This window comes from Anomaloglossus baeobatrachus, chromosome 10 (assembly GCF_048569485.1).
Source record: "Anomaloglossus baeobatrachus isolate aAnoBae1 chromosome 10, aAnoBae1.hap1, whole genome shotgun sequence".
Taxonomy (NCBI): Eukaryota; Metazoa; Chordata; class Amphibia; order Anura; family Aromobatidae; genus Anomaloglossus; species Anomaloglossus baeobatrachus.
This window is the reverse complement of record NC_134362.1, coordinates 3,980,879-3,998,021: the sequence shown is the minus strand read 5'-3', so window position 1 is coordinate 3,998,021 and position 17,143 is coordinate 3,980,879. Positions and strand designations below refer to the sequence as shown.

At 52.5% G+C, this 17,143-nt stretch overlaps 1 protein-coding gene across 1 annotated transcript in view; it reads right to left on the bottom strand.

Moving 5' to 3' along the window:
* Nucleotides 1–307: 307 nt before the first annotated feature.
* PLEKHA7 (pleckstrin homology domain containing A7) overlaps nt 308–17,143 on the bottom strand; it is a 90,539-nt gene continuing 73,703 nt past the window's right edge. Inside the window, exons 21-25 of the mRNA XM_075325470.1 lie at nt 6,519–6,680; nt 3,146–3,279; nt 2,921–3,063; nt 2,243–2,321; nt 308–1,096 (exon numbers count right to left, since the gene is read on the bottom strand). Coding sequence (XP_075181585.1) covers nt 982–1,096; nt 2,243–2,321; nt 2,921–3,063; nt 3,146–3,279; nt 6,519–6,680 — 633 coding nt within the window. The 3' untranslated portion in view covers nt 308–981. The remainder of the gene's footprint in view (nt 1,097–2,242; nt 2,322–2,920; nt 3,064–3,145; nt 3,280–6,518; nt 6,681–17,143) is intronic.

The following is a 17,143-nucleotide window of genomic DNA, read 5'->3' as shown; positions in this document are numbered from 1 at the left end:
TCATAGGAGCCGGGTGGTGGATCGGAGGAATTGGGGCCCGCGCTTTACATGACAAGCCTTAGTTGTGTTTTGCATTATTTCCATTCCTTGATGCAGCCTGCAGTGTAAAGCATGGAAGGTTTGTTCCTGGCTGCTATGATGCAGAGTGGAGGGGTGCAGCGCGGGTTCTGACGTCAGGCTCACATTGCACCCGCAGTGACCCCTGGGGTGAGGGGCCGGTGGTGGTCGTGCAGAGGAGGCCTGAGCTCAGAAGGCTGCCCCTGCCATCCCAGAGCAGAATTCCAGATACAAGCTGACAACTCGCACCCAGAATCTTACAATTTTATTTATTCATCTGTAGTTTTTTTTTCTTTACAAAGTTAAAAATAAAGAATCTAATTTGGCAAAATATAATAAGAGCTGGCGCCGCGCGGATGGCGACGACCTCTAGACGCGGTTATAGGTCGCGCTCAGAAGACACAAAATACAATCTCTAATCAGTAAAGTCCTCGGTGAAGAGAAAACAATGCAAAAGTGAAATTCTTCAAACCACGGCACACGGGACGATCCGGGGTGACGGAGGCAGGAAGGAACAAACAACCACGGGGGCCGATGACTGCTCCTCTGTGCAAGGTCACGCAGAACACAAGCCTGGAGCATGCACGAGATGCTGGGAGACTACTGATGATGGTGTGAGGGGGCTGCAGCATATGACATCGCTCCGCGGTGTGATGTCATCATGATGTCATTGTGCACATCTCTGCAGTGCACTCTTTTTTGAAAATTTTTCTGCCACTTTTTAATGACTTTTGATAAAACAAGTTAAAACCAGTGAAAATAACGATAAATATGATTCAATCTAAAAAGTGCGGCTGCTGGCGGAGTGATGGCGGCCTGTGCCCCCCGCTGCGAAATAAGGCACTTCATGTGCAGACTTCTGCCGGACATTCTGCTATAGTAGAGCCGCCTCCATCCAAGATCGCGGAGACGGGCGCTGGAGACTCAATTTATCCATCTTCTGAGGGGTGGAGGCAGGATGGCGGAAAGAGACCTCAGCCCAGTGCGCGGTGGACGACCACATCTGCAGGAGCCGCTCAATGGTCGTACGCGGCGTGCGCTGAGAACAAAGCAAGAGACAAAGTCAGTGACCGCCCTGCAACGTCACCACCCTGCAACGTCACCGCGCTGCAACGTCACCACCCTGCAACGGCACCGCCCTGCAACGTCACCGCCCTGCAACGTCACCGCCCTGCAACGTCACCGCCCTGCAACGCCACCGCCCTGCAACGCCACCGCCCTGCAACGCCACCGCCCTGCAACGCCACCGCCCTGCAACGTCACCGCCCTGCAACGTCACCGCCCTGCAACATCACCGCCCTGCAACGGCACCGCCCTGCAACGGCACCACCCTGCAACGGCACCGCCCTGCAACGTCACCGCCCTGCAACGTCACCGTCACGGCATGCCACACTCCTGCACAAGTACAAATATACATTTATTCTGGAAACACAAGCAGCCTCCCCCCCACCCGTGGGTCTCCTACACGAGGCAGCCACCCCCCCACCCATGGGTCTCCTACACAAGGGGGCCTCCCCCCATGGGTTTCCTACACGAGGAGGCCTCCCCCCCCCATAGGTCTCCTACACAAAGCGGACTCTCCCCTCCACCGGGTCTCTTACACAAAGCGGACTTCCCCCGTGGGTCTCCTACACGAAGTGGACTCCCCCGTGGGTCTCCTACATGAGGCGGCCTCCCCCATGGGTCTCCTACACAAGGCAGCCACCCCCCACCCATGGGTCTCCTACACGAGGCGGCCTCCACCCACCCCCGTGGGTCTCCTACACGAGGTGGCCTCCCCCTCCACCGGGTTTCCTACACGAAGCGGACTCCCCCCGTGGGTCTCCTACACGAGGCGGCCTTTCCCTCCCCCCGTGGGTCTCCTACCCTCCCCCAACAGGTCTTGGGTGCACATGCTCGGCTTCTGGCGCCATCTACACACAATACTACGCGGTACATGCAGGCCGACAGGCAGACACCCGCTCACATCATGGGCAGAGGAGAAGCAGCGGCTCCGGACACTTTGGGATCAGTAGAGTTTTCTTAGTAACGGGGTACGGACATTATCGGGGCCGGCACCGCTGTCTGGCTCTCGCGGGTTGTGGCACTCGATCTCTGGCCTGCGGGCGCACGCTGCTTCCTCCTCTTTACACCACACACATTACCCAGCATGCTCCCCACTTCATCTTACGTCCGCGCTTCTCACACAATGGTGTAGTATATCCGATTGCTGAGGAGGGGAGCGGGCGGCCGGAGGGAGACGCACTGCGACACCAGCGGTCCAGCTGCAAGGGTCACACAGAATTACACAGGTGGGGGCGTCTCAGGGAGAGGACAGCAAGAGGAATAATAATAGTGGCGAAATGCTGAATACAGGACCCCAAAATCAGACTGCACCGGACCAGGACGACCAGAACTACACAGAACCAGGCTCCGATGCATGAGGGCAGGAAGCAATGTCACCACCGTGATAAGGGTCAGCACTGAACTAAGTCTGTATTATACTCCAGAGCTGCACTCACTAATCTGCTTGTATAATACAAGAGGTAAATCAGGATCACTAATGTAATGTATGTACACAGTGTCTGCACCAGCAGAATAGTGAGTGCAGCTCTGGAGTATAATACAGGAGGTAACTCAGGATCAGTAATGTAATGTATGTACACAGTGACTGCACCAGCAGAATAGTGAGTGCAGCTCTGGAGTATAATACAGGAGGTAACTCAGGATCAGTAATGTATGTACACAGTGACTGCACCAGCAGAATAGTGAGTGCAGCTCTGGAGGATAATACAGGAGGTAACTCAGGATCAGTAATGTATGTACACAGTGACTGCAGCAGCAGAATAGTGAGTGCAGCTCTGGAGTAGGTCTCTGCTGGTACCTGCCACTTGTTTGCTGCGCTGTGAGGCCTCAGAAGCGAGGGCGTACGATATGGTGATCATCCTCTCCTGCTCCTGAATCTGTAGATCGAGGTCTGACGGAGCCGATTCCTCCGGAGGTCCTGCCTGCTGTAGGTTATGGACGCTGTGGGGAGGATCAGAGATATTAGATGAATGTTGTCTGGATGATTCTTCAGATGGAAGTTGGCAGACGTCTTGACAATGACCTGGACCGGGTCAGGATGTTCTTGATCTTCTCCACCCTCCGGTATCTTGCCTCCTGCTCCTCTCTGCTCAAAGGTTCCTCTGGATCTAGGTCTATGTATCTCTCTGGAATTTCCACCTTGTCCGGTGTAGATAACTGTGGGAGAAGAAAAGTGTCCAATGGTGAGAACTGTGCAGTCGCCTCATCTGGTGACACTATGGAATGGTGAGAACTGTGCAGACGCCTCATCTGGTGACACTATGGAATGGTGAGAACTGTGCAGACGCCTCATCTGGTGACACTATGGAATGGTGAGAACTGTGCAGACGCCTCATCTGGTGACACTATGGAATGGTGAGAACTGTGCAGTCGCCTCATCTGGTGACACTATGGAATGGTGAGAACTGTGCAGACGCCTCATCTGGTGACACTATGGAATGGTGAGAACTGTGCAGACGCCTCATCTGGTGACACTATGGAATGGTGAGAACTGTGCAGACGCCTCATCTGGTGACACTATGGAATGGTGAGAACTGTGCAGACGCCTCATCTGGTGACACTATGGAATGGTGAGAACTGTGCAGACGCCTCATCTGGTGACACTATGGAATGGTGAGAACTGTGCAGACGCCTCATCTGGTGACACTATGGAATGGTGAGAACTGTGCAGACGCCTCATCTGGTGACACTATGGAATGGTGAGAACTGTGCAGACGCCTCATCTGGTGACACTATGGAATGGTGAGAACTGTGCAGACGCCTCATCTGGTGACACTATGGAATGGTGAGAACTGTGCAGACGCCTCATCTGGTGACACTATGGAATGGTGAGAACTGTGCAGACGCCTCATCTGGTGACACTATGGAATGGTGAGAACTGTGCAGACGCCTCATCTGGTGACACTATGGAATGGTGAGAACTGTGCAGACGCCTCATCTGGTGACACTATGGAATGGTGAGAACTGTGCAGACGCCTCATCTGGTGACACTATGGAATGGTGAGAACTGTGCAGACGCCTCATCTGGTGACACTATGGAATGGTGAGAACTGTGCAGACGCCTCATCTGGTGACACTATGGAATGGTGAGAACTGTGCAGACGCCTCATCTGGTGACACTATGGAATGGTGAGAACTGTGCAGACGCCTCATCTGGTGACACTATGGAATGGTGAGAACTGTGCAGACGCCTCATCTGGTGACACTATGGAATGGTGAGAACTGTGCAGACGCCTCATCTGGTGACACTATGGAATGGTGAGAACTGTGCAGACGCCTCATCTGGTGACACTATGGAATGGTGAGAACTGTGCAGACGCCTCATCTGGTGACACTATGGAATGGTGAGAACTGTGCAGACGCCTCATCTGGTGACACTATGGAATGGTGAGAACTGTGCAGACGCCTCATCTGGTGACACTATGGAATGGTGAGAACTGTGCAGACGCCTCATCTGGTGACACTATGGAATGGTGAGAACTGTGCAGACGCCTCATCTGGTGACATTATGGAATGGTGAGAACTGTGCAGACGCCTCATCTGGTGACACTATGGAATGGTGAGAACTGTGCAGACGCCTCATCTGGTGACATTATGGAATGGTGAGAACTGTGCAGATGCCTCATCTGGTGACACTATGGAATGGTGAGAACTGTGCAGACGCCTCATCTGGTGACACTATGGAATGGTGAGAACTGTGCAGACGCCTCATCTGGTGACACTATGGAATGGTGAGAACTGTGCAGACGCCTCATCTGGTGACACTATGGAATGGTGAGAACTGTGCAGACGCCTCATCTGGTGACACTATGGAATGGTGAGAACTGTGCAGACGCCTCATCTGGTGACATTATGGAATGGTGAGAACTGTGCAGACGCCTCATCTGGTGACACTATGGAATGGTGAGAACTGTGCAGACGCCTCATCTGGTGACATTATGGAATGGTGAGAACTGTGCAGATGCCTCATCTGGTGACACTATGGAATGGTGAGAACTGTGCAGACGCCTCATCTGGTGACACTATGGAATGGTGAGAACTGTGCAGACGCCTCATCTGGTGACACTATGGAATGGTGAGAACTGTGCAGACGCCTCATCTGGTGACATTATGGAATGGTGAGAACTGTGCAGATGCCTCATCTGGTGACACTATGGAATGGTGAGAACTGTGCAGACGCCTCATCTGGTGACACTATGGAATGGTGAGAACTGTGCAGACGCCTCATCTGGTGACACTATGGAATGGTGAGAACTGTGCAGACGCCTCATCTGGTGACATTATGGAATGGTGAGAACTGTGCAGACGCCTCATCTGGTGACACTATGGAATGGTGAGAACTGTGCAGACGCCTCATCTGGTGACACTATGGAATGGTGAGAACTGTGCAGACGCCTCATCTGGTGACACTATGGAATGGTGAGAACTGTGCAGACGCCTCATCTGGTGACACTATGGAATGGTGAGAACTGTGCAGACGCCTCATCTGGTGACACTATGGAATGGTGAGAACTGTGCAGACGCCTCATCTGGTGACACTATGGAATGGTGAGAACTGTGCAGACGCCTCATCTGGTGACATTATGGAATGGTGAGAACTGTGCAGACGCCTCATCTGGTGACACTATGGATATCAAGCTTTTTGAGAGCACATTACCTAGATCAGCGCCTCCGGCGCTCATACCCTCTCAACGCTGCGACCCTCAACGCTGCCACCCTTGCACTGCAACCCTCGCCCCTCAATGCTGCGCCCCTCGCTCCTCAACAATGCCACCCTCGCCCCTCAACGCTGCCACCCTCTCCCCTCAATGCTGCCACCCTTGCGCTGCAACCCTCGCCCCTCAACGCTGCCACCCTCACCCCTCAACAATGCCACCCTCGCCCCTCAACGCTGCCACCCTCGCCCCTCAACGCTGCCACCCTCTCCCCTCAATGCTGCCACCCTTGCGCTGCAACCCTCACCCCTCAACGCTGTCACCCTCGCCCCTGTGCCCTTCACACTGTGTCCCTCACCCCTTGCGCTGTGCACCTCATCCCTCGCGCTATGACCCTCGCGCTGCCACCCTTAACGCTGCCACCCTCAATGCTGCGACCCTCACCCCTCGCGCTGTGACCCTCATCTTTCGCGCTGCGACCCTTCCCCCCACAAAATTCTGATTTTTTTTTACATACTACAAGAACAAAAATGATTTGACGCAAAGTAATGAAAATTACAATGTGGGTGAGGGGCACGCGTGTTGTCCTGGAAACATGCACTAGATGGCGGCAGTGTCCTGAGGATGGCACTGGCATCACTTCTCCCACCGTCGGGCCATACAGGACAATGGGACAGATTCCCAGGCTGAAGCTCCCGACCTCCCCTCCCCCACCCTCTGTAGGTTCGGGGGACCTGTTACCTCTTTGCTGATGTCCAGGTCGTAATCCTGGGGCTCCAGGTCCAGCTCCGTCACATGTATGGCTCTAGCGTGCACCCAATCCCGATCTTCCTTCTCTCGGTCCTTCACGTCTTGTGCTGCCTTGTCTAGTAGCTGGAAATCAAAGTCCTGCTCTCGTTTCCACTGATAACGGACATAAAATGCGTTAATCATCTGTACTCCCATGATGAACAGCCGTCTGCAGACATCCTGCAAGATGTCCTCAACAGAGCAGCCATACGTGTCCATCCTCTGTGCTGCATCGACCCATAGGGTCCAGCCGTATGGAGGGCAGAGGTGGAGCACAGACAACCCCGGAGTAGCAGATCCCGAGAAAGAGACAGAACTCCAAAGTGTCTGGACAGAAGAGGACGACTGAAGGACGGGATGGACACAGACGCACAGGATCGTGTATGGAAGCCCGTAGTGCCCTACCACCAGCCAGCACTGTGCCATCCACCCTCCAACCTTCGCTCTCCTGCATCTTGGCCTCCATTCATTTTGGGAATTGTGTTTTGTTTGAAAATAAGTGCCTTGCGTAAGTATTCAATCCTTGTTTTTTTATAATCTATATTGTTATATGACAACCTGTGTTTAACTATTTTTGTAATCCGATGTGTGTGACGCATCAGCACCAAGTGTAAGTTGGGAAGTGACGTGAGAAAAATCTAGGCACAAAAATTAAATTTATGGTATAACAAATAAAAACTGCCATTGCTATGAAGCCCCTAAAAATGCGTGACGCAAGCAATTACCTTCATAAGGCCCATGCTTAGTGACAGGAAGTCCACCTGTGTGCAATCTAAATGTCCCTTGGTCCATCAGTATACACACCTTTTCTGAAAGGCCACAGATGCTGCAAAACAATTAACCAAACAACTCCATGAAGAACAGAGATTTCTCCAAACACCACCATGAAGGGCAGGGAAATCTCCAAACAACACCATAAAGACCAGAGATTTCTCCAAACACCACCATGAAGGGTAGGGAGATCTCCAAACACCACCATGAAGAGCAGGGAGATCTCCAAACAACACCATAAAGACCAGAGATTTCTCCAAACACCACCATGAAGGGCAGGGAAATCTCCAAACAACACCATAAAGACCAGAGATTTCTCCAAACACCACCATGAAGGGTAGGGAGATCTCCAAACACCACCATGAAGAGCAGGGAGATCTCCAAACAACACCATAAAGACCAGAGATTTCTCCAAACACCACCATGAAGGGCAGGGAAATCTCCAAACAACACCATAAAGACCAGAGATTTCTCCAAACACCACCATGAAGAACAGGGAGATCTCCAAACAACACCATGAAGACCAATGAGGTCTCCAAACACCACCATGACGACCAAGGAAATCTCCAAACAACACAATGAAGACCAGAGATATCTCCAAACACCACCATGAAGACCAGGGAGATCTCTAAATAACACCATGAAAACCAAGAAAATCTCCAGCCACCACCATGAAGACCAAGGAGATCTCCAACCACCACCATGAAGACCAAGGAGATCTCCAAACAACACCATGAAGACCAGAGATATCTCCAAACACCACCATGAAGACCAGGGAGATCTCCAAACAACAACACCATGAAGACCATAGATATCTCCAAACACCATCATGAAGACCATGGAGATCTCTAAATAACACCATGAAAACCAAGAAAATCTCCAGCCACCACCATGAAGACCAAGGAGATCTCCAACCACCACCATGAAGACCAAGGAGATCTCCAAGCAACACCATGAAGACCAAGGAGAGCTCCAAACAACACCATGAAAACCAATGAAATCTCCAAACAACACCATGAAGACCAAGTAGATCTCCAAACAACACTATGAAGACCAATCTAATCTCCAAACAACATTATGAAGACCAAGGAAATCTCCAACCACCACCATGAAGACCAAGGAGATCTCCAAACAACACCATAAAGACCAAGCAAATCTCCAAACATCATCATGAAGACTAGAGAAATCTCCAAACAACAATATAAAGACCAATGAGATCTACAAACACCATGAAGACCAAGGAAATCTCCAACCACCACCATGAAGACCAAGAAGATCACCAAACACCACCATGAAGACCAAGAAGATCTCCAAACACCACCATGAAGACCAAGGAGATCTCCAAACACCACCATGAAGACCAAGGAGATCTGCAACCACCACCATGAAGACCAAGAAGATCACCAAACACCACCATGAAGACCAAGAAGATCTCCAAACACCACCATGAAGAGCAAGGAGATCTCCAAACACCACCATGAAGACCAAGGAGATCTGCAAACAGCGGAAAGAAGTCAGGGTTGGGTTCTAAAAAATATCCCAATCTCTGATGAACCCCGGAACACCATCAAATCCATTACCATCAAATGGAAGGAAAATGATACCACAACAAACCTGTCAAGAGAGGGGCACCCACCACAACTCTCAGCCTGGGCAATGAGGGCTTTAATCAGAGAGACAGCACTCAAACTGGACGGGGATTTCACCTTCCAACAAAACAACCCAAAGCTACTGCTAAAACGGCATCGGAGGGATGTGTAAGGGGAGACTTGTGAATATACTGGAGCGGCCAAGATACAGCCCAGAGCTTCATCCAATGTAGAACCTGTGGTCAGACGTGAAGAATGCTGCTCACTGGAGGAAACATCTCACTGGAAGGAGCCTGAGCAGATCTACCTGGAGGAAACATCTCACTGGAAGGAGCCTGAGCAGATGTACCTGGAGGAAGCATATCACTGGAAGGAGCTCGAGCAGATCTACAAACATCTCACTGGAAGGAGCTCGAGCAGATCTACCTGGAAGAAACATCTCACTGGAAGGAGCTCGAGCATATCTACCTGGAGGAAGCATATCACTGGAAGGAGCTCGAGCAGATCTACCTGGAGGAATCATCTCACTGGAAGGACCAGAGCAGATCTACCTGGAGGAAACATCTCACTGGAAGGAGCTCGAGCAGATCTACCTGGAGGAAACATCTCACTGGAAGGAGCCCGAGCAGATCTACCTAGAGGAAACATCTCAATGGAAGGAGCCCGAGCAGATCTACCTGGAGGAAGCATATCACTGGAAGGAGCCAGAGCAGATCTACCTGGAGGAAGCATCTCACTGGAAGGAGCCCGAGCAGATCTACCTGGAGGAAGCATCTCACTGGAAGGAAATGGAGCAGATCTATCTGGAGGAAACATCTCACTGGAAGGAGCCCGAGCAGATCTACCTGGAGGAAACATCTCACTGGAAGGAGCCCGAGCATATCTACCTGGCGGAAACATCTCACTGGAAGGAGCCCGAGCAGATCTACCTGGAGGAAACATCTCACTGGAAGGAGCCCGAGCAGATCTACCTGGAGGAAACATCTCACTGGAAGGAGCCGGAGCAGATCTACCTGGAGGAAGCATATCACTGGAAGGATCCCGAGCAGATCTACCTGGAGGAAGCATCTCACTGGAAGGAGCCCGAGCATATCTACCTGGCGGAAACATCTCACTGGAAGGAGCCCGAGCAGATCTACCTGGCGGAAACATCTCACTGGAAGGAGCCCGAGCAGATCTACCTGGAGGAAACATCTCACTGGAAGGAGCCGGAGCAGATCTACCTGGAGGAATCGGCAAAAATCCCAGTGCTAAGATGTGGAAATGTCATAGAGACTGCAGCAAAAGGAGGCTCCACAGAGTGGACTATAGGGCGTGAATAGTTATGCACATTGAAGTCTTCAGCTATTTTGTGTTCCTTATTTTACAATAACCTGAAATCCGAATGTTCCCAGTTGTCGGTACGTTTTGTTCATGAACTGATGGAAACCCTTGAAAAAAACCCCTGAAATTCCAGGTTGTGAGGTAGCAAAACAATCAAAATGCTGAAGGGGGTGAATACGTTTGCAAGGCACTGTATATAAATATATCTTGTGTGTGTGCAGAGCTGATATATAATGTATGTGCGGTGCGGGTATATGTGTGCTGTGTACACATGGAGAGACCTGTCAATCATCAGGGCGGCGAGGGGCAGGACTCTCCCTAGCCTCCTATGGTCAGACAGACTCATTCATCAGGTTGCGCCTCCCGGCAGCGCAGCGATCGCCACCTCTCGCCATACTCCTGGCAGCGAGCGCCACCTCTCGCCATACCCCTGGCAGCGAGCGCCACCTCTCCCCATACCCCTGGCAGCGATCGCCACCTCTCCCCATACTCCTGGCAGCGAGCGCCACCTCTCCCCATACCCCTGGCAGCGATCGCCACCTCTCCCCATACTCCTGGCAGCGATCGCCACCTCTCCCCATACTCCTGGCAGCGATCGCCACCTCTCCCCATACTCCTGGCAGCGAGCGCCACCTCTCGCCATACTCCTGGCAGCGATCGCCACCTCTCGCCATACTCCTTTTGCCACACTCCTGGGCAGCGAGCGCCACCTCTCGCCATACTCCTGGCAGCGAGCGCCACCTCTCGCCATACTCCTGGCAGCGAGCGCCACCTCTCGCCATACTCCTGGCAGCGATCGCCACCTCTCCCCATACTCCTGGCAGCGATCGCCACCTCTCCCCATACTCCTGGCAGCGATCGCCACCTCTCCCCATACTCCTGGCAGCGATCGCCACCTCTCCCCATACTCCTGGCAGCGATCGCCACCTCTCCCCATACTCCTGGCAGCGATCGCCACCTCTCCCCATACTCCTGGCAGCGATCGCCACCTCTCCCCATACTCCTGGCAGCGATCGCCACCTCTCCCCATACTCCTGGCAGCGATCGCCACCTCTCCCCATACTCCTGGCAGCGATCGCCACCTCTCGCCATACTCCTTTTGCCATACTCCTGGCAGCGAGCGCCACCTCTCGCCATACTCCTGGCAGCGAGCGCCACCTCTCGCCATACTCCTGGCAGCGAGCGCCACCTCTCGCCATACTCCTGGCAGCGAGCGCCACCTCTCGCCATACTCCTGGCAGCGAGCGCCACCTCTCGCCATACTCCTGGCAGCGAGCGCCACCTCTCGCCATACTCCTGGCAGCGAGCGCCACCTCTCGCCATACTCCTGGCAGCGAGCGCCACCTCTCGCCATACTCCTGGCAGCGAGCGCCACCTCTCGCCATACTCCTGGCAGCGAGCGCCACCTCTCGCCATACTCCTGGCAGCGAGCGCCACCTCTCGCCATACTCCTGGCAGCGAGCGCCACCTCTCGCCATACTCCTGGCAGCGAGCGCCACCTCTCGCCATACTCCTGGCAGCGAGCGCCACCTCTCGCCATACTCCTGGCAGCGAGCGCCACCTCTCGCCATACTCCTGGCAGCGAGTGCCACCTCTCGCCATACTCCTGGCAGCGAGCGCCACCTCTCGCCATACTCCTGGCAGCAAGCGCCACCTCTCGCCATACTCCTGGCAGCGAGCCCTACCTCTCGCCATACTCCTGGCAGCGAGCGCCACCTCTCGCCATACTCCTGGCAGCGAGTGCCACCTCTCGCCATACTCCTGGCAGCGAGAGCCACCTCTCGCCATACTCCTGGCAGCGAGTGCCACCTCTCCCCATACTCCTGGCAGCGATCGCCACCTCTCCCCATACTCCTGGCAGCGATCGCCACCTCTCCCCATACTCCTGGCAGCGATCGCCACCTCTCCCCATACTCCTGGCAGCGATCGCCACCTCTCCCCATACTCCTGGCAGCGAGTGCCACCTCTCGCCATACTCCTGACAGCGATCGCCACCTCTCCCCATACTCCTGGCAGCGAGTGCCACCTCTCGCCATACTCCTGGCAGCGAGTGCCACCTCTCGCCATACTCCTGGCAGACAGCAGAGATTGCACGAGGTTTGCAGTTTATTGTTCTCTTGTACATACAGTAGAAAGCACCGAGCTCATATTAACATCGTCTCCAAAAGGATCCGAGAAAGTCAAATGTAAGAAGTAGCAAAGTTACAGGAGAATATAAAACGTTACAGTATCGGGAAGTGCTGCCCACATGATGGAGCGGAGGATGGGAGTTATTGCTCTGGGGTGATGATGGAATGAAGAAGAACAAGGCTGCAGAGAGCGTTGCCAGTGCTGCGCCCAACCGGGACACTGCGGACGTTCTATAGAATGACTGGAGCAGCCGGACGTAGGGGCCGGGACTCTGATTACAGCGATAATCACTGCAAGATGAGGCGTCTCCAGATCAAAAGCTCTGTGTACCCCCATACAGTGCACTCAGAAATGTGTCAATCAGTGGTGGGGGCGAGGCTATACAGAGAAAGTACCAATCAATGGTGTGGGCGGGGCTATAGAGAAAGTGCTAATCAGTGGTGTGGGCGGGGTTATTCACAGCTCACCATTCTGAGCATTGCTAGATCTGTAACAGAGAAACCTGTGATTGTATCAAAATAAGAGTAAGCAGCGCAGTGACATCACTGGAATCAGAGTCTCAGCCCCTACATCATGGTGCCACAAATTACAAATTAGCAAAAACCTGTTGACAGATCCCTTTAATAAAACGAGTCAGTTACATCACAGAGAATGTCGCCTATCCATCACCAGAGATCAGCAGTGACATCACTGAGAACACCTCCTATCCATCACCAGAGATCAGCGGTGACATCACTGAGAACACCTCCTATCCATCACCAGAGATCAGCAGTGACATCACTGAGAACACCTCCTATCCATCACCAGAGATCAGCAGTGACATCACTGAGAACACCTCCTATCCATCACCAGAGATCAGCAGTGACATCACTGAGAACACCTCCTATCCATCACCAGAGATCAGCGGTGACATCACTGAGAACACCTCCTATCCATCACCAGAGATCAGCGGTGACATCACTGAGAACACCTCCTATCCATCACCAGAGATCAGCGGTGACATCACTGAGAACACCGCCTATCCATCACCAGAGATCAGCAGTGACATCACTGAGAACACCGCCTATCCATCACCAGAGATCAGCGGTGACATCACTGAGAACACCGCCTATCCATCACAAGAGATCAGCGGTGACATCACTGAGAACACCTCCTATCCATCACCAGAGATCAGCAGTAACATCACTGAGAACACCTCCTATCCATCACCAGAGATCACCGGTGACATCACTGAGAACACCGCCTATCCATCACCAGAGATCAGCGGTGACATCACTGAGAACACCGCCTATCCATCACAAGAGATCAGCGGTGACATCACTTAGAACACCTCCTATCCATCACCAGAGATCAGCGGTGACATCACTGAGAACACCTCCTATCCATCACCAGAGATCAGCGGTGACATCACTGAGAACACCTCCTATCCATCACCAGAGATCAGCAGTAACATCACTGAGAACACCGCCTATCCATCACCAGAGATCAGCAGTGACATCACTGAGAACACCTCCTATCCATCACCAGAGATCAGCAGTGACATCACTGAGAACACCTCCTATCCATCACCAGAGATCAGCGGTGACATCACTGAGAACACCGCCTATCCATCACCAGAGATCAGCGGTGACATCACTGAGAACACCTCCTATCCATCACCAGAGATCAGCGGTGACATCACTGAGAACACCTCCTATCCATCACCAGAGATCAGCGGTGACATCACTGAGAACACCTCCTATCCATCACCAGAGATCAGCAGTAACATCACTGAGAACACCGCCTATCCATCACCAGAGATCAGCAGTGACATCACTGAGAACACCTCCTATCCATCACCAGAGATCAGCGGTGACATCACTGAGAACACCTCCTATCCATCACCAGAGATCAGCGGTGACATCACTGAGAACACCTCCTATCCATCACCAGAGATCAGCAGTGACATCACTGAGAACACCTCCTATCCATCACCAGAGATCAGCAGTGACATCACTGAGAACACCTCCTATCCATCACCAGAGATCAGCAGTGACATCACTGAGAACACCTCCTATCCATCACCAGAGATCAGCAGTGACATCACTGAGAACACCTCCTATCCATCACCAGAGATCAGCAGTGACATCACTGAGAACACCTCCTATCCATCACCAGAGATCAGCAGTGACATCACTGAGAACACCTCCTATCCATCACCAGAGATCAGCAGTGACATCACTGAGAACACCTCCTATCCATCACCAGAGATCAGCGGTGACATCACTGAGAACACCTCCTATCCATCACCAGAGATCAGCGGTGACATCACTGAGAACATCGCCTATCCATCACCAGAGATCAGCGGTGACATCACTGAGAACACCTCCTATCCATCACCAGAGATCAGCGGTGACATCACTGAGAACACCTCCTATCCATCACCAGAGATCAGCGGTGACATCACTGAGAACACCTCCTATCCATCACCAGAGATCAGCGGTGACATCACTGAGAACACCTCCTATCCATCACCAGAGATCAGCGGTGACATCACTGAGAACACCTCCTATCCATCACCAGAGATCAGCAGTGACATCACTGAGAACACCATCTATCCATCACAAGACATCAGCAGTGACATCACTGAGAACACCGCCTATCCATCACCAGAGATCAGCAGTGACATCACTGAGAACACCTCCTATCCATCACCAGAGATCAGCAGTGACATCACTGAGAACACCTCCTATCCATCACCAGAGATCAGCGGTGACATCACTGAGAACACCTCCTATTCATCACCAGAGATCAGCAGTGACATCACTGAGAACACCACCTATCCATCACCAGAGATCAGCAGTGACATCACTGAGAACACCTCCTATCCATCACCAGAGATCAGCAGTGACATCACTGAGAACACCACCTATCCATCACCAGAGATCAGCGGTGACATCACTGAGAACACCACCTATCCATCACCAGAGATCAGCGGTGACATCACTGAGAACACCGCCTATCCATCACCAGAGATCAGCGGTGACATCACTGAGAACACCTCCTATCCATCACCAGAGATCAGCGGTGACATCACTGAGAACACCTCCTATCCATCACCAGAGATCAGCGGTGACATCACTGAGAACACCGCCTATCCATCACCAGAGATCAGCGGTGACATCACTGAGAACACCTCCTATCCATCACCAGAGATCAGCGGTGACATCACTGAGAACACCGCCTATCCATCACAAGAGATCAGCGGTGACATCACTGAGAACACCGCCTATCCATCACCAGAGATCAGCGGTGACATCACTGAGAACACCGCCTATCCATCACCAGAGATCAGCGGTGACATCACTGAGAACACCTCCTATCCATCACCAGAGATCAGCAGTGACATCACTGAGAACACCACCTATCCATCACCAGAGATCAGCAGTGACATCACTGAGAACACCTCCTATTCATCACCAGAGATCAGCAGTGACATCACTGAGAACACCACCTATCCATCACCAGAGATCAGCAGTGACATCACTGAGAACACCTCCTATCCATCACCAGAGATCAGCGGTGACATCACTGAGAACACCTCCTATCCATCACCAGAGATCAGCGGTGACATCACTGAGAACACCTCCTATCCATCACCAGAGATCAGCGGTGACATCACTGAGAACACCTCCTATCCATCACCAGAGATCAGCAGTGACATCACTGAGAACACCTCCTATCCATCACCAGAGATCAGCGGTAACATCACTGAGAACACCGCCTATCCATCACCAGAGATCAGCGGTGACATCACTGAGAACACCGCCTATCCATCACCAGAGATCAGCGGTGACATCACTGAGAACACTTCCTATCCACCACCAGAGATCAGCGGTGACATCACTGAGAACACCTCCTATCCATCACCAGAGATCAGCGGTGACATCACTGAGAACACCTCCTATCCATCACCAGAGATCAGCGGTGACATCACTGAGAACACCTCCTATCCATCACCAGAGATCAGCAGTGACATCACTGAGAACACCACCTATCCATCACCAGAGATCAGCGGTGACATCACTGAGAACACCGCCTATCCATCACCAGAGATCAGCGGTGACATCACTGAGAACACCTCCTATCCATCACCAGAGATCAGCGGTGACATCACTGAGAACACCTCCTATCCATCACCAGAGATCAGCGGTGACATCACTGAGAACACCTCCTATCCATCACCAGAGATCAGCGGTGACATCACTGAGAACACCTCCTATCCATCACCAGAGATCAGCGGTAACATCACTGAGAACACCGCCTATCCATCACCAGAGATCAGCGGTGACATCACTGAGAACACCGCCTATCCATCACCAGAGATCAGCGGTGACATCACTGAGAACACCTCCTATCCATCACCAGAGATCAGCGGTGACATCACTGAGAACACCTCCTATCCATCACCAGAGATCAGCGGTGACATCACTGAGAACACCTCCTATCCATCACCAGAGATCAGCGGTGACATCACTGAGAACACCTCCTATCCATCACCAGAGATCAGCAGTGACATCACTGAGAACACCTCCTATCCATCACCAGAGATCAGCAGTGACATCACTGAGAACACCTCCTATCCATCACCAGAGATCAGCAGTGACATCACTGAGAACACCTCCTATCCATCACCAGAGATCAGCAGTGACATCACTGAGAACACCTCCTATCCATCACCAGAGATCAGCAGTGACATCACTGAGAACACCTCCTATCCATCAC